The 24,568-nt window shown below is 43.9% G+C and overlaps 1 protein-coding gene across 6 annotated transcripts in view; it reads right to left on the bottom strand.

Moving 5' to 3' along the window:
- Window positions 1-16,885, bottom strand: part of TCF3 (transcription factor 3) — a 131,994-nt gene extending 115,109 nt beyond the window's left edge. For 3 of the 6 annotated variants that reach the window (XM_032239020.1, XM_032239093.1, XM_032238948.1), the window contains exons 1-3: window positions 16,174-16,884; window positions 9,291-9,389; window positions 93-165 (exon numbers count right to left, since the gene is read on the bottom strand). In XM_032239020.1, coding sequence (XP_032094911.1) covers window positions 93-165; window positions 9,291-9,362 — 145 coding nt within the window. In that variant the 5' untranslated portion in view covers window positions 9,363-9,389; window positions 16,174-16,884. Of the gene's footprint in view, window positions 1-92; window positions 166-9,290; window positions 9,390-16,173 lie in introns of all 6 variants that reach the window. The other 3 variants (XM_032239164.1, XM_032238886.1, XM_032238857.1) reach the window with 3 other exon arrangements.
- Window positions 16,886-24,568: the final 7,683 nt, after the last annotated feature.

Genomic DNA, 24,568 nt, shown 5'->3' with positions numbered 1-24,568 from the left:
AACCATAGTCTCAATATTAGAAAACGTGTTACATCTATATTAAAAGAGCTTGGGCTATTTCTCCCCAAAGGGAAGAGAAAGTTAAGCAATACCTGATCCACCAAACTGCGTGCTACCAAGAGTCGTGGGTCTGTTTTTTCCATTAGTCACTGGCAAGGGAAACATCTAGAAAAAAGAAAGCAAACAACAACAAGATTAAACATCGGAGAACATGGGTGTGGGGAGAAAGGGAAATAATTCAGCAATTAAAAACATTCTGAGAGGTACCGCCACAGATTTAGCTATCTAGCCAAAATCCAAAATGAAACAAAGCTGTCTTATTTCATCAGTGAGCTCTTCAAACTGTTTGCAAAAACTGTTGCTATTTTTATTTTTATTTTTTTGCAATTGCTGGATAGGCAATAAATCTTCTGCAGGGTTAAATTATTGGCCTGCCTATCTTGGGTCTGTTTGCCATTTAAAAACCACTATGCAAACAATAGAAAAACCCACCCAGAGTGCAAGTTGCAACGATAAGATAAAAATCAGAAGCGGCAATAATCAAGGCAATAAATTAAAGCATAAAAATCAGAATAAAGCAGCAAGGAAGCCCCTAATGTTCTAGTATCATGAAATAGTTCTTCAAATTCCTAGGAAATGAAAACATCTTCTATTGGCTATCAACGTTTTCAGAAGGTCATCTCTAGGGGATCGCATTTCACAGATGAAGCCTGATCCCGTAAGAGTCAAAGAAGTGGATTCTTAAAATGAATGCAGATGGATCAGTTAGAAATGCATTTCTAAAAGACCTCAGTTATGTTCGCTTAGGAATCATTCCAAAAAGGGCAAAGGTAGATTTTGCCCTTCCCCAAAGAACAGGTAGAAGCACAGCTGTTAGCATAGCTTTCCCCAACCTTCTATCAAGCGTGTTATCTAAATGAAGCAATAACCAGTTCCTGAGCAGGTAAGGGGCAGATTAACCTAAGCAGTGGGAAGAGGGAGGACGGACCAACACACTCCAACTTCTAGCAGTGTGTGTATGTGTGTGTATGTGTGTGTATGTGTGTGTGTTCACCTCTTTTCCCACACAGCCTTGGGAGTTGCCTTATATTGGTCCTTCTATGGCTAGCCTTTTTTGTCATCACATACCAAAAGCCCACACCCATAATGCAATGCACGTATCACCCTCCCCATGCACCCCTCCATGCATATGCACCTTGTCCCCCGCACATGTGCAGTAGAGACCCTAAGACCAGCTGGCCAGTGGGAGGCGTGCATGCACGCACGATGGAGCTGGGCTGGGGCGACGGCTGGCGTGCCCACCGAGAGGGCTCTGCATGCCACCTGTGGCACGCGTGCCATAGGTTCGCCACCACGGTTCTATATGGACGTATTTGATACCTCTTTCCCCTTCTAAGTGTGCTATCCACAAAGGCTGAAAGAGAAGTCTCCATTCTAGAAAATAATTGAACAGTCCCCACAAGCCAGAGTTGATAGACGAACAGTCTTGCCTGATATCATCCAGATGTGCCAGGATGAGATCCAGCCCATCTGGAAGGCTTCAAACTGGGGAAGGCCGGATCAACCTGAGGGTCACTCCAAGGTCTTGGCTGAATGAAGAATGCCGCTGATGGGCACAGCCAACTGTCTAGTGAGAAGTCAGGTCATTGGCTTATCTCCGTTAGGCATTCTGGGTCTATCCAGCTGTAATTTCCATTCCTCTGTTTTGAGCCAATCTGCCCAATGATCAGAGATAGCATGAGCTGCAGTCCAGAAATATCTGGAAGGACCACAGACCGGATTCACACAACATATTTAACTAGACTGGAAAGCGGGTGAGTAGTCTGGCTCATCATGTTCAAACCAGGATATCACATTTAGCCCATGTATGGTTTTTTATTTCCAACATAATATGTTATGGGAACCTAGAAATGGCACATTGTTTTGTTAAAATGGGTTAGGGGACAGAATGTTGTGTGAACCCAATTATTCTCTTCTCTATAAGACAGCTAAAGGTCAATATCCTGCCAGAGGAAAATGCCTTTGGTAATTCTAACACTTTTGCATGGAGATGCCAGGAACTAGGTTAAGGATAATTAACAGAATAACAGAGTTGGAAGGGACCTTGGAGGTCTTCTACTCCAACCCTTTGCTCAAGAAAGAGACCCTATACCATTTCAGACAGATGCATGACCAATCTCTTCTTTAAAAAACCTCCAGTGATTGAATACCCTCAACTTCTGGAGGCAAATCACTCTACTGATTAATTGTTCTGTCAGGAAATTTCTCCTCAGTTCTAAGTTGCTTCTCTCCTTGATTAGTTTCCACCCATTGCTTCTTGTTCTACCCTCAGGTGCTTTGGAGAATAGGTTGACTCCCTTTTCTTTGTGGCATCTCCTCACATTTTGGAACACTGCTATCATTTCTCCCCCAGTCCTTCTTTTCATTAAACTAGGCACCCAAATTCTTGAATTTTTTCTTCACACCCTACAATTATAATTTTTGTATGTTTTCTACTACCTGATATTAAATTAGCAACTCTGGAGGATAACTGATCTAGTCAACTGCTAAAGACAAACTCAGAATAAGACTACAGTTGTTCAATCAACTGGTTCCAATTAAAAATGCTTATCAGTAGTCCCAAGCTTACAATCGGGACTAGAATTTCCAACGCTAAGCAAGGCAATGGTGAGTTGCACCGAATTTTACTGTTGTTAAGTGGCTCGCTGCGGTTGTTAAGTAAATCACCTGGTCATTAACTGACTTTGGCTTCCCCCATTGACTTTGTCAGAAATCCGCTGGGAAGGTTGCAAATAGTGATCACATGACCCTGGGACACTGCAACTGCTATAAACACGTGCTGGTTGATTAATTCTGATCATATGACGGTAGGGATGCTGTAATGGTTACTAAGTGTAAGGACTGGATGTAAATTAGTGCTTTTTTTTTAGTGCTGTTGCAATTTTGAACCGTTGCTAAACCAATGGTTATAAGTTGAGGACTACCTGTCTTCAAAGGAGGCTACAAAGCGTTTTTCGAATTTTCAATTGGAGTATTACCAGTGAAATGCAAGTTGTCAGGCGCTCTCTTAAGAGGCATTTCCTACCCTGGTCCAGCAAGACATCACAGAAAATGTGGAGTCCTTGGTGCTCTCTGAGCTTAGTTGTTTTTTTTAGCAGACGTTTCATTACTCAGCTAAGTAACAACAGTAGCACTGAAGACGTTACCTAGTTGGGTAATGAGATGTCTCTTAAGGAAACAACAAAGCGCAGAGAGCATGAAGGACTCCTCATTTCAACCCTAAGCCACAAACAATCTCTTCTGTTGGCCTCATAGATAATGCTTCCTCTGATGCTTTCTCCTTTTCTGCTTCTCAAAAAAGACTTCTTTTGTGGAAAAGTATTTCTCCACTTATTCTAAGGAGGAGTGGGCTGCTGGGGGTTTGCAGGGGTTCAGGAGAACCTCTAGCTAAGATTCTGTGCAGCTCAGAGAACCCCCAAATCCCACTTCTGGCTGGTCCTGCCTACTCCTCCCCTCCCAGGGCCAGAAACAGACCCGGGGAAGGCAAAAATGCCCCACCCGCCGTGGTGCAGGAGGCCAACTAAGTCACGCCCACCACACCCACCCAACAACCAGACAGAGAACCGGTTGCTAAAAATTGTGAAGGCCATCCCTGGGAATGGGGAATATGAGCTGTGAGGGGTCCTTGGTGCTCTCTGAGCTGGCTTGTTTTCTTGCAAACGTTTCCTTACCCAAACTAGATAGCATCAGTGCACTGATGATGTTGTCCAGTTTGGTTAAGGAAACGTCTGCAAGAAAACAAGCCAGCTCAGAGAGCACCAAGGACTGCCTCAATGTCAATCCTGAGCAACAAATATTCTCCTTTATTAATATGAGCAATTTATTTATTCAGAAAAGTTGTATTGCCACCGACTCGCACATGGCGACTCGAGGCGGCTTACAAGGATCTAAAAACACCCTTATAAAAATAAAAATAACAAAAGAGTAATGCCACGCCCGCTCATTTTTTTTCGTGTGGAACAAGTGTTTTCGGGGAGTGAGGGCTGCAATATATACCTTCTGCATGTATAAAACAAAGGAAATCTGTTTCTCTCTCTCTCTTTAAATAGTCGGTCAAGTGAAGTGACTAAGGCCTTTAACTTAGCTGTTATTTAGAAGCAAAGGTGGCTGAGGAATTCTGGGAGTTGAAGTCCACAAGTCTTAAAGTTGCCAAGGTTTGAGAGTCCTGATTTAGAAATAGAAGAAGGAGTTCTTCACTCAACAGCCAGGCACAAAATTAGAAACAATTGGCACTAACAAATACTATACTATTCCATTTTAATTCAAAGTAGTAGTCTTTTTTTTAAAAAAAAATCATCTTGCTTTTCTAAAAACATTTTGTCGAATTTCAACATTAACACTAAACATATGGATTACAAAAGAAAACCCACAAATACCCTAAACCTTATTTGCATAGCCCCGCCCCCACCAGATCCTTGGGAGTTCTACTTCCTGCTCACCCTCAAATGTGACAGGCTGTGTAAGATAACAAAGGCCAAATCTTAAGAACAATAGCAAAACAGTAAAACAGGCAGCACTTGCAGTGACCTGCTGAACATGACAAAATTAATCCCATCTGTCTGGGAAATGTTCTCTTTCGGGCCAAGGGAGAAAGGAAGGAAGGAAGGAAGGCAGATTAAACTCAGACCAGTTCAAAAACATTTGCACGATGCAAAAAAGAAAAAAAAATCATAAAAGTGGAAAGATCTCCCACATTTATCACTCCTACCGCTTTATTTTACTCTTGCTCCATACACATTCGCAGTCTCGCTCCAGCTGTAAGTTTCCTTCCAAATAAAATTTAAAAAAATAATCTTCCTGCTTGTACCCCCACAGGAAGGCCTGTGAAAATATCCATCAATCCATCACTGGGGAGGCTTCAAATGAGACCTGTTTATAAAATGACAGATACAAAATTGTATCTAAAGGATAAGCTATATTAAAAGGTAGCATGTCTTCAAAAGTACCAGCTATTATAATAGCAATTGTGTATCTGCTACTATTTGCTTGCTTTCAAGTAAGATGGTTAACACTATCAAAATGAACTCCTGAGATACATCTGTTTCTCCAGTTACTGGCTTCCCAGTTCTACTCTGTTGCATGCTATCAATTTATGGCTTTTGATTCAGTTCCAATAAGGTCTGTATTTATCACCAGGCCTCCATCATCATCATGCAGACTGCTTTTCAAGTCACCTAACCTCCTAGGTCCATGATGGCGAACCGATGGCACATGTGCCACAGGTGGCACGCCGAGCCATATCTGCTGGCACACGAGCCGTCAGCTCCAGCGCGCATGCGTGCACCAGCTAGCTAATTTTCCTTTCCAAACTTCCAGTAGGCCCAATGGGCCTGTTTTTTTGTTCTTCCCAGGCTCCCGAGTCTTTCCTGAAACCTGGGGAGGGCAAAAACGGCCTCCCTCAGAAGCCACCGGGAAGCCAGAAACTTCTGGTAGGCCCAATAGGCCTGTTTTTCACCCCTCCCCAGGCTCTGGAGACTTGTTTGAAGCCTGGGGAGGGCAAAACGGCCTCCCACAGAGGAAATACCAAGCTTAGCTTGGAGGCGAGCAATGTTGCATGCATGGGGTGGGAGCGTGGGGTTGTGCGTGCATGCGTACATGGGGGCGTGCTTTGCATTATGGGTGCCGGCACCCATGCGCACTATCACATTTGCATTTTTGGCACCCAACAACAAAAAGGTTAGCCATCACTGTCCTAGGTGCTCCTCTGCCAGTAAAAATGCCAGCTTTGACGCTTCTGTCAGAAAATCCAGCCACTTGTAAAGAAGATCATATCCTATTCTAAGATGTAGCCTCAATCCAGAGGAGGGATTGGCTCCTGGAAAAACCTTGTGGGAATGAAGGTTAGTTCCTGCAGGCATGGCCACTGTCTAACCGGAGGGAACCAGATATCTCACAGAGCTGAATGCTCTTTCAGTTGGAAAAAAAAATCCTAGAAAGATACATCAAGCCAACCACCATAGTCTCTCTGCCACTAACCGATCTTCCAGGCAAGATTCTTTTTCCAGCCCTGGAAATTACAGGAGAAGTGACTGTGTTCAGTGCAAACCATGATATGAGACGTTGAGATACTTGCATGCAGAAAATCAACAGGCCAGGTGGCATTTTCGGTGGCACATTAGTTTTAGGGTAGATCGCCTCTGCTTGATCACGCTAAATTCATATTCAGCCCAGGGTGGGTAGGGTGAGGGACCAAAGGAAACTCCTAAGGCCATTTTGTGTAATGCAGGTAGTCCTCGACTTACAACAGTTCATTCAGTGACCATTCGAAGTTACAATGGCACTGAAAAAAGTGACTTATGATCAGTTTTCACACTTATGACCGTTGCGGCATCTCCAGGGCCATATGTTTTACATTCAGAAACTTGACAACTGCTTCTTATTTATGACGATTGCAGTGTTCCAAGATCATGTGGTCATCTTTTGCGATCTTTTGACAAGCAAAGTCAATGGGGAGATTCACTTAACAGCCATGTTCCTGATTTAACAACTGTGGCAAGGAAGGTTGTAAAATATGGCAAACCTTAATAAATGTTTCACTTAACAACAGAAATGTTGGGCTCAATTGTGGTCATACTTTTGAGGACTACCTGCATGTATATACAGTCGTTCTCAACTTATGACCACAACCGAGCCCAAAATTTCTATTGTTAATAAACGAGACATTTGTTAAGTAAGTTTTCCCCCATTTTACAACTTTTCCCACATTTGTTAAGTGAATCACTGCAGTTGTTTAGTTAATGACACGGTTGTTAAGTGACTCTGGCTTCCACATTGACTTTGCTTGTCAGAAGGTCGCAAAAAGGGGATCGATCGCATGAATCCGGGACACAGCAACAGTCGAATATATGACTCAGTTGCCAAGCGTCTGAATCTTGATCATGTGAACATGGGGATGCTGCAGTGTGAAAAATGGTCATACATCACTTTTTTCAGTGTCGTTGTAACTTTGAGCAGTCACTAAACGAACTGTTGTAAGTCGAGGACTACCTATATCTTCTAAGCAATCTTGACTCCTGGTGACTACATGGCAAGATTTCAGAAGTGGTTTGCCACTGCCTGCTTCCTAGGGATGAGAGACGTGGCTAGCACCAGATCTCCCAGCTGTGCTTAAGGCAAGATTAAAACTCACAGTCTCCCAGCTTCTAGCTTTTAACTATAACACCACGCTGGGGCTCTATCTTAGTATAGAAAAATACATCGTTAATTCAAGAGACCCTGAAAATATGTACTCCGATCAACACATTAAGGGGCGTGAAATTCATTTGCAAAGAGTAAGAATTTGGTTTGGTCTAGTGGTTAAGGAGTCAGTTTAGAAAGAAGGAGACTGTGAGTTCAAGTCCCACCTTAGCCATCAAAGCCAGCTGGGTGACTTTGGACTAATCACTTAGAGACTGTGAGTTCTGATCCTGCCTTAAGTATGAAAGCTGGCTGGGTCACTCTCTCAGCCCAATCCACCTCACAGGGTTGTTGTTAGAGGAAAAACAGGAGGAGGAGGAAGGTGTGCTGAATATGTTTACTGCCTTGAGTTATTTATAAAAATAATAAAGGCAGGATATAAATAATAAATAAATAAAAATTAGAGGAAGAGAAACCTGGGGAAAGAGAACAGACCACAAAGAAGATGGCAGCCCCCCTTTAAGCAGCAAACTTTTCCTGCCAATATGGAACAAGTGAAAGAAAAATAGCCTCTCCAGTAACCCTCCATGATCACTGCATGACGCCCCCAAACATTCACAACCAGGAGAAAATACAAGCCAATCATTAACAGAGCAAAGGGAACTAAACGGAACAGAAGATAACACAATCTGCCCACTGCTCCTCCCATGGGCCACAGAATATTGGGGAACAAACACCCACATAACGTGGGCGGAAGGGACGCTGCTGCAGAACCAGGATGTTCCCCATTTGAACAAGCCAGAAGCAAGCCACGAAAAGAGCAAGGATCCAGCAAGGATCGCCCCTAGTCATCCTTTGCTCCGCATTTATCTCTTTATCTCCCTCCACGGTGTGGCGAGTCTCTGCCAGCTTCCTTCCAAAGAGCCTCTTATCTTAAAAAGGCTCTTATCTTAAAAAGCCAAGGTCTCCCACCCTTTGAAGTACAATTTGAATGACAGTTTTCCAACTGCATCAACTCCTGTCAGTGAAAGCTGGGGGGAAAAAAAGTATTGAGAAGAAAGGGAAAGAGATGGTGGTCTTACTGGGAGGCACTGGTGAAACATCCAGTAAAATATTAAGCCAATGGCCATGTGGATCCAGGGCACCGTTCATTAAACTTCAACTATAAGATAGTATGGACTTCAACTCCCAGAATTCTGGCTGGAGAAGATGGGTGGACTTCAACTCCCAGCATGGAGAATTCTGGAAGTTGAAGTCCCCAGTTCTTAAACTTGCCAAGTTTTGAAAAACATGGATTCGGGACAAAGAAAGCACCCTTGATGTTTTCTCAGGTCCTTGGTGCTTAGTCTGGGACATTTGGGGTTAATACAGGTATAGAAAGATGCAACAGAGAAGCCAATCCAATCAACTAATACCCCCTCGGGAAGAGTATTGAGGCAGGAGGGGACCCCTCAACAGCACCCATTTCTCAGCTTTGCCTGTTCTCTGACACGTCCCTCTAAATTCCTGCTTCAAGCAAGCGTACCTACTCAACCAGCCAACGCTATTTTCCCTGCCCATTTCAGATCGTTTGCAAGAAATTCGGCCGGCAGGACTTATTTCCCAGTGCAATAAACACAAATTAAAATTCTGGGCTTGGCCAGAAAGCAGACAGAGAGAGGGGGTTGGGCTGAAGACGAAACCAGGATGAATGGTAGCATTTTGCACAGTTACTAGAGCCTTGCACTTTGATCTGTCGGGTGGCGTGGGGGGTTTAAAGGGTGGAAGAAGACACCCGACTGATTACCTGCTTTGTTTTCTTCCCATCAGGCCAACTACTGTACCTCCTTAAGCCTTCACAACAAGGAGTCTATGCAATTACTGGTCCCCCTTGACACTCTTAAGTACAGAGAACAAACAAGTTGAAGCTTGTAGTTTGCGACTCCCAGTTAACCCCCCCCTCCCTTCTGCCAGGGGTATCCTCCAACCCCTCCCCTTGCAGCCCAGAGCATGCCGGGTACAAAATGGAGCTGCTGCTCTTTTAGACATCCCCCCCCCTTCTCTCTCACTCACACAAAACGACCCCAAATTCAGGGACTCTACAGAGCCTCCATTGCCCCCAGCGTCTCACTTACCATACTGAAATCTAGGAGATCGCTTAATTCCTTGTCGGTCCCTGCTGCAGCCATTCTTTGTTGCTGGTTCATATTCCCACCGATTGAAATGGTGTCTGTCTTTTTTAGAAAAAGGACACGGGGAGGGAGGGAGGGGAGCGATACGGAGGAGAAAGGAAGCAGGGATAGGAGTGGAGAAGAGAGAGATTATTATTATTATTTTAATGGAATGGAAGCCTTTCAAAATCAGCTCATGTTATTCAATACTAGACACAATATGCAACTATTTCTCAGAATTATAAATCCTTCCGGGCAAAAATTCTCTAGCAAGCAACAAGTGAGTAATTAAAACTCTTTCTCTCTCACACACATACAGGCATGCGCACGCACACTCACAGTATTTTAAAGTGCCCATTTCTTGACTGGGGCCACTTCAAAACCAATTTTAAAAATTTAAAAATCACAAATAATCGCAGGAAGGGAGGGGGGGAAAGCAGAAATCTAAAGGTTATGGCCTTTTCCATTCCAGATCACCTGTTGCTCCAGCTACTGATCTAACACTCAGAAAAGTTGCTGACCTTTGATTTTTAGGGTCCCAAAGTAATTCTGCAGTTAATACTAATACCTCATCTATTTACAAATCCATCAATCACAATTCCGCCCCCCCCCTCTTTTTTTTTCTTTTTTCTTTTATACGGACTGGAGGAGTTCTTGCAAATAATAAAAGCAAGGGTTTCATTTCCTGCACCCTTAAAAGAGACAGTAGGAAAGACTTTTAAAAAATCTGAATTTTGAATACAGCCTCTAAAAATCAATGTGTGATCCAACCCCCCACAGGGCAATTACCCTGCAATCTTACACTAACCTGAGAATAAGCTCTGTTGATCTGCCTAAACATTTGAGCAGAAATGCAAAAAATAAAAAAGGCATGTCTTATGTACCAAAATTCAGGTTAACAGTGAACACAAAAATTCCATCTTTTGCACACAGAGGCTTAGCTTTCTCTGTGGAATAGCTAGTTGTGTTGATGAGGAACAATTTTCTCTAATCAACGGCTTCCTTCGATCATCACCTCACTTTCAATCCTTCCCAGTCCCCATCCTCCCCACATAAAAAAAAATAAAACTATATATATAAAATAGACTGTAGTGTCCTTGGGGCAGGGAGCCTTTGTTAATTTTGCCTGCCCTATGCTGCTGACTGGGTGGTTTTTAACTGTCTGTCTTTTTTGCAAGCTGCCCAGAATCATTTGGGAGTGGGTGGCATGCAAATATGTAAAACAAACAATAATTATTAACAGCTCCTTGGCTTGAAAGAGGCCACAGAGGTCATCAAATCCAGCCCCTTGCTCAGTGCAAGAATTACAAAATAAAGACCCAAATTACTTGCTGGATTGTAAGAGCCTAGCTGTATATTTGCACCATGAGAACGCAGATAGTTTATTGTGAGTCAACACTGCACAACTCAGTGGGAATCTACTGCAGAGTAAACCTGGCCCATTTTAAGCTACCTTTTCAAGCACAGAACTTTTTTTTTCTTTTTGCATCTGGGGAACCTCCAGATGCAACAACAATGTCCACAATCCTCAGGCAGCAAGGAAAGGCTGCTGTAAAACATTGATGGGGGGGAGATGTTGTTGTTGTTGTTGTCCTGGTTGTGTGAATCTGATCAATGGGGGTGCAGCCTAGGAAAGCAGCCAGATCACAGCTTTAAATTTGCAGTCTTCAGAAGAAGAAGAAAATTACTTCACGCTGTGATGTGAGATGTCCTCACATTTAATCTCGCTTGTTGGTAAAAGCTACAGAACAGAGAAACTTCAAGGCTCAGGAATTGAAACATATAATTATTATTACCTTAAATAATATTTTATTTAAAAAAAAAACCTCGTAAGACTTTAGAGCTTATGGTCACCCACCAATGACAAGAACAAAACAAAAGGATGTATAACTCTCTGCCACAAGATATGGTACAAGCCATTCATTAAAAAAAGGGAGTTCAAATTAGACAAGAGGACAAATGAAAGATTTTAGTACTTCTTAAGCATGAAAGTGGGATTTAATTTCCACACAGGCCTTTGATCCCAAATGAGACGTGTCAGGGCACAAAACAAGAACTAGAGTCCTTAATTTCTTTGAGGCTTGTGAACAGAAAGATACTTGGGCACTTACACTCACATGGAATCACAGACTTGGAAAGAAAGATACCCAATTATTTATTGATATCCTTCCCTTATTATTTTTATAAATAACACAAAGGGGGCTGACATACCTAATACCCTTTCCTCCTTCTATTTTCCTCACAATAACAACCCTCTAAAGTGGGTTGAGCTGAGAGAGAGGGACTAAGATGGTTACCCAGCCAGATTTCATGCCTAAGGCAGGACTAGAACTCACAGTTGCCTAGTTTCTAGCCTGGTGCCTTCATCACTAGATCAATCAATTCTCCTGCTCAATGCTCCTATTTCAGCTAGATGAAAATGGGAGACCTCCCCGCCCCCCATTCTTTAGAAATGCACAAGGGGGGGGGGGGTTGCCCCAAATTGCCAGAGCACACTTTCTACACAATACATGCTAATCAGGGGTTGACAACTCAACACATTTAATTGCTCTGTTCTCCTGAGATTCCTTTACTCAGGGGTCCCCAAACCTGGCAACTTTAAGACTTGTGGACTTCAACTCCCAGAATTCTCCAGCCAGCTATGCTGGGAGTTGAAGTCCACAAGTCTTAAAGTTGCCAAGTTTGAAGACCTCTGCCTTTACTTGTTTTCTTCCTTTTCTGCATGCCCCCAGGCCCCATTGCCCCTTATAAATCAAAACCTCTAAGTATTCTAACTATGCCTTATATATTCATTGTTGATCTTACGTAACAGACACATGCAGATAGATAGGTAGGTAGATGTGTGTGTGAGAGAGAAAGAGGGAGGGAGGGGGGAGGGAGAGAGAGAGAGAAATAGAGAGTTAGATAGATGCGTGTTGCTTGAGTGGCTGGGTAGAAACTTCAGAATCCTAGATATGTCTACTTGAGAGTAAGCTCCATGATTGCCAATGTGCCTTACTCCACACAAAGCACAATTAGGATCGTAATCCAGACTTTTCAGGCTATGTCATGTAATGGGCAGAGAGGCCCACTGAATACTATGAGGTTACAAGACTGTGCAGCAAATCCAGTTTACTCTATAATTTAGAAGGGAAAAAAAGAAAGACTCACACCCACTCACTTTCTCTATGAACTTAGTGAAGGCAATTGAGTAATGGTGCAATAGAGCCTTTAATTTCAGCAAACTATCTGGCAATTACTTTTTATCTGAAAGTTGCTAAGCGTGTTTCCAGAAACTCCTTGTAATAAGGGCTAAATTCGAAGGTGGAAAACAAAACTTTTGATCATTCGCCCAGAAGGCCAGATTGCACTCCCGAAGACCTGGATTCAACTCACTGTGGAAAACTCACCGGGCCCGTCTCTCCCTCTCAGTTCAGCCTACCTCATGAAGATAAATCTGGGAAAAGCAGATTGCTACACGGGAGGAATACTGGCAATGAAATAAAAATAACCCCAAAGATGTAGGGTATCCCTAGCATTTCTCCTCACTTTGGGGTGAGGAGCAGAGAAGGATGGCAGAAATTGGTACCCTATCAATCTACCTCTTCATCAAGCTTTTTTTTTGCAAACATAAATTTCTCTCTGCCCTATTCACATATGTGTGTGGGGGGGGGATGGAAAAAACACCCCCTTAAACTGCATTTCAGCCCTACTCCGCTAAGGGCACTTGCCAGTCTTAAGCTGAGGCACAGCAGAATCCCAGACACGTGCTCTCGGCATGAGAAATCGCCTGGATCCGGCCGATGAACCCGGTCTCACTCCAGACACGGATATTCTAGGAGAGGCCCGGAGTTCAGCCCCTGCGAATCGGGCTGGTGCTCTCTCTGCTTTCCGCTGGCAAAGGTCCACGAAAGAACACAAGGGCAAATTGAAGGCGGCTGGACCTCAGGAAGGAAACGTGGTGGCGTTGAGTTTTCCCCTCCCCAAAATATTTCTTCAAATCTCTCCCTGCCGGAGAAAGTGGCTGTCGTCCCCCCCCAGCTGATGGGCGTCCCCCAACCTGCTCCCCCACCCCATTCCAAGCGGTTCCCCTCCCTCCCCGCTGCCCTTCAACCTGACTCATATGGGGTTCCTTTCACTAGAAGCAGAACACTTTTCCCCCCCTTCAGGACAAAGACTTCAAACCAGCTCCCCGGGACCCTCCCCCCATCCCCCAGGCCCCTCCTCCTCCTCCTCCCCCCCTCCCCTATTACCATACTTTTAAAGGAAAAAAAATTAAACTCCCGGCAGGTTTATGGATATTTGCTAGAACTCTTCTGCTTTCCATCTTTAGGCAACTTAATGTAGTCACAAACAGATCAAAAGACGGAGAGGGGTGCGGGGGGGGGGGGGGGGGAGGTGAAGAGCCAGGGAAAAACAAATCTAACACAAAGCAAAGTGTGTGCGTGTGTGTATGAGGGGGAGGTGTTGCCTGTGCATTAAAAAGAAAAGTTTGCAATACGCTCAAAGGCTCCAGACATCAACCTTCACACAGCGCTTTTTAGAATTTCTTTTTAAATTACTGGTTGGAAAGAGGTGGGGGGGGGATTCACATTAGGTTTTTTTTCCTCCTTTCCAGTTTGGTTTAATGCAGCAGACAAGGAATCTCTTATATGCAAGCAGCTGCCATCTGGGGCCTCACCCCCCTCCTCAAATGCAGCAGCAGCACCCATATTACTGGACGATAAATGCTGTATCTGAGGATCGGCTTGGGGGTCTCCCTTTTCTCTTTCAGCAATTGAGGCCTAACTTATTTTACAGCCATTAACAACTTGCTCACAATAAAGCAGCCAATTGGCAGATTCATTAATATATTGTGTTGCTTTGACAATACATTGCAGGTATACAGAACGATTTCACTATAGATTTTAGATGTGTAATAATATACGTAACAGGAACAAGTGACTGAAGAAAACATTATCCAGGCAGATAAGTAAAAGATCTACGTACAACTAGACATAAATAACGACCTGTTTTATTTAAGGTCTGGGGAACAGTTTCACTCAGAATTTGAAGCATTATTTTAAATTACACAAGAACTTTGCGGCTATTTGTCATCTTTCTCGAAATTTTTTTTAAAAAGCAGAGGGTTTGTGCCCATTCGATTGGCAAACAGCAACAACAAATATTTAAACCAGAGACAATTGTTTTATACACATGGACAGCGAGGTCAGAAGAAATAAATAGTTTTGCCTACAGACTAAGTTCTCAAAAAGAATTCTCCCCACAGAGTTCCAAAAATCTAGTGGTTGCACTTAAATTCTGGGATATTCTAAAAGTAGGCCTAGATTGCTGCCATACAAACTTCCCAAGGAAATATCTGAAGGGAAAAAGAGGAACGGGGGTGTGGGGGGCTTGAACCATACCTCTTTCATTAAATAAAATAAAAAAAGCTGAAATAAATAATTAAATAAAGTAAGCATTTAATCCCAGGCTCTGCTTAATTTCATCCATGGCCAAAAACCTTGCATTTTCCCAATTTCCTTTGTGCAGCTCATCTAATAATTGTGGAGAGGAGGGTGGCATATACGTTGGGTTTGGTACATAAAACCTGCTGTAGAAATATTAAGAGTTACAAAAGGAATGGAGGTTTGTTTGGCGGGGGGGGGGGGGGGAACAGAGATTTGTAAATGGAAGCTGGGAGAAGAAGAATCCAGTCAAGCAGTGACATCAATGTGATATGTTCCCATTTAAAAAGTTTGTGACTTTCATTAGCCTGTGCTGGGGTTTTGTTTTGTTTTTAAGCATGGGAGGGTCGCACACTGGTAAAATATAAATTAGGGTGGGCGTCTGTGGGACGAAAGAGAAAGAATCGGCAAACTGGGATTTAAAAGAGAGACGATATTGTAATCAGGGACACCAAACTGGTGTGTGCTTTGCTCTCCAGAATGAGAGTGTGAAGACAGAACGTTAAAAACTTTTTAGAAAGGCTGCCTTGCAAAAATAGGCCGATCGGGAAAAACAATCACCGGCCGGAACATCTTCTGGGCTCTGCCCTCTTTGAATCCATACCGTTTGATAACTGCACCCTAAATAATAATAGCTGACACACCAAGTTTTGGTGCTGGACAAAGTATAATAAAACTTCCCATAGGCAAGAGGGAGAAGTGTGTGCGTGTATATGTGTGTGGGGGGGAGACTCGTATGCATGTGTATATCTACTATGAGTGAATTCTGGATCCCTTCATTAAAATGAACAAACTACTGCAACTGAAAAGAAGCATATGTATTCTTTGCCGGGGAAATTAAGACATCACTTCCCAGTGTTTCTGTCTTTAAGGACAATAAACTTCACAGCCAAGAAAATGGGGAAAAGTCAGCCCCCTTCTGCTTTAGGTTATTACCCCCCTTCCCCAAAAAAGCTGAACTCCGCCACAGGTCTAAAGGAAGGCTCAATGGAGTAAAAAGCTTGTTGCTTTTCCCTCACCACCCTCAAAAGGAGTTAAGACCCCCCCCCCCTTTTGCTTCAGCTAACTTCCCCCCCCATGAAGTTTAATGCCACTTCCGGGGGGGGGGGAGAAAAGAAAGGACAAGTGTGCGTGCGTGTGGGGAAAGAATAGGAAAAAAATACACCAAAATAATAACAAACATACAGAGAGAGAGAGTGTGTAACAGTAATTACTAAGTAAGGGGCAGTGCCGAGGAAAGTAGCAAAGTTAAATCTATAGACCCGCAAGAAAGAGAAGAAAGACTCAGACTTAAGTCAACTCTCCCCCTCCGAAAATAAAATAGTTCCGTGGAGGGGGAGGAGTCACAAACGAACCCCCCAAAAATTAAAAGCAGAGGCCCTCCCCCAGTTGCTTACCCCCCTCCCCTTCCTCAGGCTTACCTGCTCGGCTTTGTGGTGGGGGAGGGTTACATCCACAAGTATGGCTGAAGATTCCCGGGGCGCAGCCGGGGTGGGCGCCCCGGTCGCCCCTCCTGCCTTCCTATTGTTCTCCCGGCGGCGACGGAGACGGTGGAGGCAGCTTTAACAATGTCCAAGCAAACGGAAATGGCTACAGTGTAGTAAAAACTAGGGAGGGAGGCTTCTTTTTAAAAAAAGAAAGGAAGGAAGGAAAAAAGAAAGGAAAAAGAAAAAGAAAGGAGAAGGAAAAAAAAAAGCGAGAGTGGGAAAATAAATTAGAGAGGACGGGGAAAGGCGCTCCCCCCCTGAAGGTTCAGTCTGCCTGCGCCCCTCGGGCTGCGAGTTCGGCCGCGCCGACGTTCGATCGAATGTTTGTCCCAACGTTCGATCGGGTGTTTTGCCCCCCGCCAGGAGCTTTTGATGTGGCCTCTTCAACGTTCCATCCGCGCTTGGAAGATAAAAGTGCTTCCGATCCTCCGGCCGCGGACCCTGCTTAGCGCTTGCTTGGCTGGCTCATGATAGCTCGAGCTTCTTTCTCTTTGCGTTTTTTTTTTCAACCCCCTTGCTCGCTGGGGCAGCGGACGGGCGCCCCCTTCTCCTTCGCCGCCTTCTCCTCCTCCTTTCCTTCCACACATCCACACACACACATGCACACACACAGAGACACTCGCATCAAGACCTTCCCCCTCCTTCTCTGGCGTATCCTTCCGCCGCAGCAGCCACCATCACTACCAGCTGCACAAGCCCCCAAAAAAGCGGGGGGGGGGAGGGAGGTGGAGAGGAGTGAAGGAGGGAGGAACACGGCTGATTTCGCCCACAGGGTTCTTTTCGGAGCTCCTAAGTACGGGAGTTGGGAAAAGAATGGGAAACGGAATTCTTCCCAATGGGGATTTTCTTTTTTGCTTTACTTAGCAACCGGCCGACAATAAAACTCCGCACGCTCAAATATTTCCGGGGAACGTGGAAAAGAAGAACGAGGGATTTGAATGGATATTGCTTAGGACTAGTAGGTCTTGCCTGCAAAACTCCAGGCAAACTTTAGATAGGAGTGAGAGATTAAGGACACTTTCTCTCCCTACCCCCTCCAGCATTCTGCTGCCCCTTTTGGTAGTCTTGGGGTGGGTGGTGGTGGTTGTTGTTTTTACAATGAGATCCAATAGCCCCGTAGTTTTTATAATTGTGTACAGGTAGTCCTCAACTTGCACTCATTTTGTTTTGTGACCATGCGAAGTTAACAAGCTGGAAAAAAAATAAAAGTGACTTACAATCGGCCCTTGCACTTTAGGGACTGTTGCAGCCGCCCCACATTCACGTGATCAAAATTCGGATGCTTGGCAACTGGCATGGAATTTACCACCGGTGCAACATCCCAGGGTCATGGGGTCACATGTGTGACCTCCCGGGGCAGCTTCCGACTAGTAAAGTCAATGGGAGGGGAGCTGCATTCGCTTAACGACCGCACGATCCGCTTAATGCCTGCAGAACCTTGGCACGAAAGGTCATAAAATTGGGCACGGCTCGCCTAACAAGCACCTTGCTTAGCAACAGAAATTCTGATCCCAATTGTGGTCGTAAGTCAAGGACTGCCTGTAAAGAGTCAAGGAATTACAGCCACGACTCTCAATTCTCTGAGAGTGTGACAGAGAGAGGAAGGCAATGGCTGAATGATTTGTCCCCTATTGGATTTGTACAGTGGTGAAATTCAGCCGGTTCTATTTGGTTCGTACGAACCAATAGCGCTGGCAGCGGGACGCTCCGCCCACCCACGAACCAATAGCGCTGGAAACAGGACGCTCCGCCCACCTAGCCTGACGTCATCAAGTCCCATTTTTGATGCTTTTGAAGGCCCTGCACACACTCATACTTGCGAACTTGTAGCGACGGTAAGTTGATTTCACCCCTGGTTTTGTAGGGTTCCAATAATGTTAAGACCCACCCCAACATAATTATATGTTCGTTTCTCTAACCCAGGGTGTCAAACTGACGGCCCGCGGGCCAGATGCATCACGTGCAGGCCACGCCCACTCCATTTCGGTGAATAGGGACAACATCGTGAAATGTCACATGATAGCAATGTGATGCGGCAAGTTTCACATCGGTGCTCTTACCTAAGAGAATGGCTGATTTTCCTCAACATTTGGGGATAAATGGGTTTCTGGTTTCTGGATGAATAGGTTATAGAAACCTAGCCATTATTTTAAAGATGTTACATGAACGCCAGCATCATGTTTTGTCATACTTTGATTTTATTGGGGGGACATGCCATGTCATAGGAACACATTATTCCACATAAGCACTGTCCAATGTCTACAGCACATCTTCCCATTTCCACCCCAACTCGCTTACCTTTTTTTATAAGAGAAAAACCTCTTCGCACAGCTGTCCAATTCAATTAAAATCCCATGCAAAACACATTAGCGATCCAGCAAATATGCAGCCCACAGCATCTGTCCCTTCCCCATCAAAAACATAGAACCATCTTAACATTGAGGAATTGACTGATCTTAAGAAGTGGGCTTTAGCCATCTGATAGGGTCCTTGTCTGAGATCTGATGCTAAGCAAAATTGGACGTTGTTCATTGTTGGGAAGGAGGCTGCCAAAGCTGAGGGCTCGGCTGTAAGATTGCAAAAACATTCCGTAGAAAATGCTGGCAAAGCTCTTCCACGCTGTTGCAAACAAAACACCCAGATGCATGTCCATACATCATCAGGAATCAATTGTATTTGTTTTTATTTTACCCCATCTTATTATTTTTTATAAATAACTCAAGGCAACGAGCATACCTAATACTCCCTCCAGTTTTCCCCACCCTGTGAGGTGGGAGATGTTAGGATATTTTAAAACGAACAATACGCAAATATTTTCCCAGTCCCCCAAGAAATCAACCTGCCAGTTTAAAGATTTGATGATTATTGAGTGGACCTCCTACTAAAATGCTGCAGAGGAAAACACATACTGTTTATTTATGCCAGAGGTGTCAAACTTGCGGCCCATGATCCAGATGCATCACACACTGGCCACGCCCACCTCCAGTTTAGTGAGGGGGGGGGAATTGTGATACGTCATGTGACGACGTGACGCTGCGAGTTTGACACCTCTGGTCTATGAAATTCTTCTTTCTGCAGGATCATAAATTCCCATTCAAAAGCTCCTAGACGAGAGGTGGAGAACCAGAGACCCTTTATGACTTGTGGACTTCAACTCCCAGAATTCCTGGGCCATGCTGTCTCAGGAACTCTGGGAGTTGAAGTTTACAGGTCATAAAGGGTCATAGTTCCCCACCTCCGTCCTAGACAATGCCCATTCATTTATTGCACCCAGTCATAATGGGGTGTATTTGGTATTGGCTTAGCATATTATGTGAATCCATCTATGATGGTGTGTGAACCATGGTTTATATCTTGGTGCATGGTTGAAATTAATTGGAATCGAGATCTTGAATCACATATCCTCAAAATGGTTAACTAAACTCTAAAATTAATAGCTAGTGTGCTAGCTGGAGATTGGGAGAATTAGACTAACATCATGGTAGGGCACCAGATTGGGGAAGACTGCAATAAAACTATGGGTAGGTAGATAGTGGTAGTTCACAATATGTGGAGCCATTTGTTTAGTCCAATTTCTTAGATGGAGCCCAGAGGGGTGGTGGTTGAAAAGCATCAAAACAGTGTCTGCAACCTACATAATTGAAGCCTGGTCCAAAGCTGCCATCTTGATATTTTTGAACTCCTTACCAGCATTCCGATCCTAGACAACAACTTAGATATCAAGTATTAATCACAATGACACATGATGAAGTCACAATAGGTTTTGCAGAATGATATGGCAAGGGACATCACACTGTAGTACTTCCTCACTACAGGCCTAGTGACATGAAGTGAGGATGTAAGGATTGGATTCTGAATGCATTTAAATGGGATTCTACAATGACTTGAGAATGCCTACAAAAGAGGATAAAGTCCTATTAGCTGCTCTCGGCAGTAATATTAATCTGCTCTGCAACTAACACCTAAGTTTCAGAGATTCAGCCTTCCCCTATTGCAGGGGTGTCAAACTCAATTTCATTGAGGGCAGCATCAGGGTTGTGTTTGACTTCAGGGGGCCGGAGTGGGTGTGGCTGGGGTGGGTGTGACCCAGAGGTGGATTCCTACCAGTTTGCACCTATTCAGTAGAACCGGTTCGTCAAATCTACTGAACAGGTTAGAAGAGGTTCCACCAGTGGACCCGGAAAGCAGGCCACACCTACAGAAGAGGTTCCAAAATTTTTTGAAACCCACCACTGGTGTGACCAAATCAATATCATTCATGTCAGGGGGGCTTGTGGTGGCCCGAGCGCTCTGCCAGCGAAAACGGTCTCCAGAGCTCTGTTTTCAGCTGAGACGGCCTCCTGCAGCCCGTCTGTCAGTGAAAACAGAGTTTGGGATGGCTGCAACCAGCCCTCACAAGCTCCGTTTTCGGCTGCGATGGCCTCCTGCAACCGTCTGCCAGCTCTGTTTTCGGGCACCATGGACCCGTCCTTTGCTGTTTCCAGGCCGGCTCCATCGGCCGGATCTAAACACCCCGTGGGCCAGATTCGGGCCCAGGCCTTGAGTTTGACACCCCTGCCCTAATGCATTGTTTCTCAACCATGGCAACATTAACATTCATGGACTTCATCTCCCAGAATTCCCCAGCCATCATGGTAGGTTCCCCCATGTAGGCCAAATGGAATATCAAATACTGTTTGGGAGAGTGAAAGCGGATTTCAAAGGGGAGAATATAAAGCAATATTTTTCAAGCTCGGCAACATTAAGACGTATGGACTTCAACTCCCAGAATTCCCTAGCCAGCCTGGCTGGCTGGGGAATTCTGGGAGTTGAAGCCCACATTTCTTAAAGTTGCTGAGCTTGAGAAATACTGTTCTACTGCTTAATCCTAGCACCTTGTTCCTAAAAATTAGTCTGCGTCTAACGATGGATGTTCTCTTTCGTTAAGAAGGCATAAGAAGATCTAAGATGAGTCAGAACAAAGGCTCAAATACTGTAATGGAAAAGTCTTTATTTTTAAAAACTGCCAGGCAGATCCGCTACATTGCACTACAGTTCTCCGTCATCCCTTGGTGGCCGGTCCATAGTATTTTCGTTTCAAAGCTGAGCAGTCTCTAAACACAGGTTTTCTTTGCGTGCTCACAATTAACCCTTTCTTCTCTGTGATTTTGTCTGGTTAAAAAAATTACAGTCTGTATTATTTTTACCTTGTAGCAGGGAATTCCATAAACTGGCAATCCTTAATCGTAGAGGCCGTGAATACTATTGAGCTGGTAGGTAAGCTGCATAAATAGATAAACCTAAACAAAAACAAATTTGACCCCTTGGTGGGTGTATGTCCTCAAGACAAAGGGGTTTTTTTTCTTTGAAAAAGCTTTAAACTATTGACCTGGTTCGCCTTAATTTGAATATCTGCAGTCTCTGCTTATGAGTTTTTTATTTTAACATATGTATAACATTTCGCAAAACTAGGTTTTCCCAAAGTGAAGATTGAAGACAGTTTTTTTTCCAATTTCCCCTTGTTCTATTTTTTGTCCTATGCTTCCTCTAAGGCAAGGGTGTCAAACTCGCGACCCATGGGGCAAATGCGTCACGCACTGGCCACCCCCACCTCCAGTTTAAGGTAAAGGTAAAAGTTCCCTTTGCACATATGTGCTAGTCATTCCTGACTCTAGGGGCCGTGCTCATCTCCGTTTCAAAGCCGAAGAGCCAGCGCTGTCCAAAGATGTCTCCGTGGTCATGTGGCTGGCATGACTAAACGCCGAAGGTACACGGAACGCTGTTTCCTTCCCACCAAAGGTGGTCCCTATTTTTCTACTTGCATTTTTACATGTCTTCAAACTGCTAGGCTGGCAGAAGTGGCGCTAGGGACTCAAACCACCAATCTGCTGACCTTTCTGATTGACAAGCTCAGCATCTTAGCCACTGAGCGACCGCATCCCTTTACCCGTTTAGCGAAGGAGAAAAAAGTCACTATACATCACATGTGACCACGCAAGTTTGACACCTTTGCTCTGAAGGGTCCTTGGTGCTCTTGAGCTTGGTTGTTTTCTTGCAAACATTTTATTACCCAAGCTAAGTAACATCATCAATGCTAGCAGTGCTAGGATCTGATATTATCTAGTTTGGGTAACGTCTGCAAGAAAATAAAAATGCTCAGAGATCCCCTCATTTCAACCCTGAGCTGCAAATATTCTCCTTCCTTCCTTCTGACTGATAAAAAATTCTGGAGACATTGAACAAAGTTTTTCTTTAAAGTTCCAAGTTGGTCAAATCAAGAGTGCGCATGAATACAAATTTTGGAATTCTCCTGCTATACCATAGTCAACATTGCTTTGCAATACTTAGCATTATTTTTTCATGCCATAACTTTCTTTGACCAAAGTATAGTTCTTTAAGGTGTATACATTGGCATGTATTTCTTTATTATTTTTACTTGTCTGTGAAAACAATTGCACTTGTCGAAAACAGATCGATGAAAAGGTAGGGTGGGAGGAGTTTCCTTGGAGTGGGAGGAACTGGGAGGAGCCATGCCGAGAGGTGGAGGAATACGAACTATTTTTTCAGAGCGGAGTGACACAAAAAAATTGTTGTAGGGAAAAAACGAGAGCAGCAGCAGCAGCAGCGTGACGAAATGGGAGCACCGAAGAGATGGAATGATAAGGCCGCGGGGTAGGATCCAATGGAACGGCACGATGCCGTGGAGTAGCAAGACGATTGACCAATCAGAGGCAGTCTCCGTTCTCTTTCCTCTCCATCCCTCCATCTGACTGTCTGCCTAACCCTGCGAGCCCTTTTTTCGCCCACTGAGCAAGGGGGAGGCCGTGCAGGCAGCTGCCGTGATCTTTTGTTTAACGGGCCTCGGCCGAGTTATATTTGTGAATGGTTTTTGTTTAGCAGTTTTGCTGCTCAAAAAGAGAATCGGGAGGAGAAATTGAAAAGAAATGAATGTAACACAAGTGCTGGAATGAGAGTGATATTTTTTTAAAAAAAATAATAGTTTAAAAACATGGTCATGATTTTGCTTTTATTTGGTTACTTTCTTGTTTGCTTATTAAGACAAGTGATAGAAAGAGAGGGACATCACTATGATTTTATCTGTTTAGAGCGAGGATGTTTTACACTTAAAAAAAGGTTTTTTAAAGCTTTACATTCTTCAGAAAGGGTTTGAAACGTGCAAAAGCTGCGAATATGCCTATTCAAAATATCTAACTGCGAATATGACTTCAGAAGGAAGGTGCATTGAATTCAATGAGGTATCTGACTTTTAAAAGACGGGAAGGGCATCATTGCCATGTTAGAGAGTATGTTGAATTCAACCTGATTCTCTGGCTAGGCTCCTGTATGCTTATTCTACTAATAGCATTTATATAAAGTGCCTTTATAGAGCCATATGATCTATTTTTTATGGCCGGCAATTCCTGGCATCATGTATTTTGTAATAATAAAAATCCCAACAGCTTGAACCGCTGGTATATTTCTGTAATTGGCTTGGAATTGCATATGTGCAAAGTAAGGTATGATAGGCAATTAAAAAAAAACAGCTGTTTTTGCACTATTAAATCACATCTGATGCCAGGATGGAACAGAATTTAAAGAGTCCAGTCCCAAAATGTATTGTGACTTGGTCTAGGGATTACATCCTTAATGTACTTTTTCCAAAGTTAGGCACTCTTGTAAATTGGCAGAATAGATATTACATGGAAGCAGCAGACGACTTGATCCTCCCATTTTATGTGTGTCTTCTCAGAAGTAAACCCATCTGGGTCTAATGTTATTTTATGGGCAAACAGGCATTGAACGGCTTTACAGGCTTAAAAGTTCTGGTTTTTACGCTTTTGCCCTACCCCCTTCTTTCTTTACGAGGTTGATAGTAGCAAACAAGAAATCAATCCGTCTGGGCTGATTCATAGACCAGTGGTGGAGCTAAAAGAAAGAAAGAATGAAAGAAAAAAAAAAGTGGGGGGAGGAGAAATAGGATCACTTTGGAGAAAAATAGAGCGGGGGAGGGGAAGCTCGGTTGATTAAAGTTGTAGTCGCATTTCCCACTCGTCAGTTTTCCCCCAAAATCCCCAAACAGCACTTTGAATTTATTCTCGAACTGAGTGTTAACAATAGTTCCACAATATTATTGCTGGAGATTGTATGCTGCAAAAAAAAAAAAGGGGGGGGGGAAAGTGCCTGCTGAGGTTATATTGTACAGAAAAACACACATTAGTCCCTCAAATCTAAAGGAGATTTGCTTTCTTGTCTGTTTTCTCCCAAATATCTAAGTGTTGAGGCATGTTTTCAAGTAGGGCTGCTTCACACACACACAAACACACACACACACACACACACGGACAAACTT

The sequence above is a fragment of the Thamnophis elegans genome, chromosome 1 (genome assembly GCF_009769535.1).
Source record: "Thamnophis elegans isolate rThaEle1 chromosome 1, rThaEle1.pri, whole genome shotgun sequence".
Taxonomy (NCBI): Eukaryota; Metazoa; Chordata; class Lepidosauria; order Squamata; family Colubridae; genus Thamnophis; species Thamnophis elegans.
Note: the sequence above shows the minus strand (reverse complement) of the source record. Positions and strands in the feature narration are given on the sequence as shown.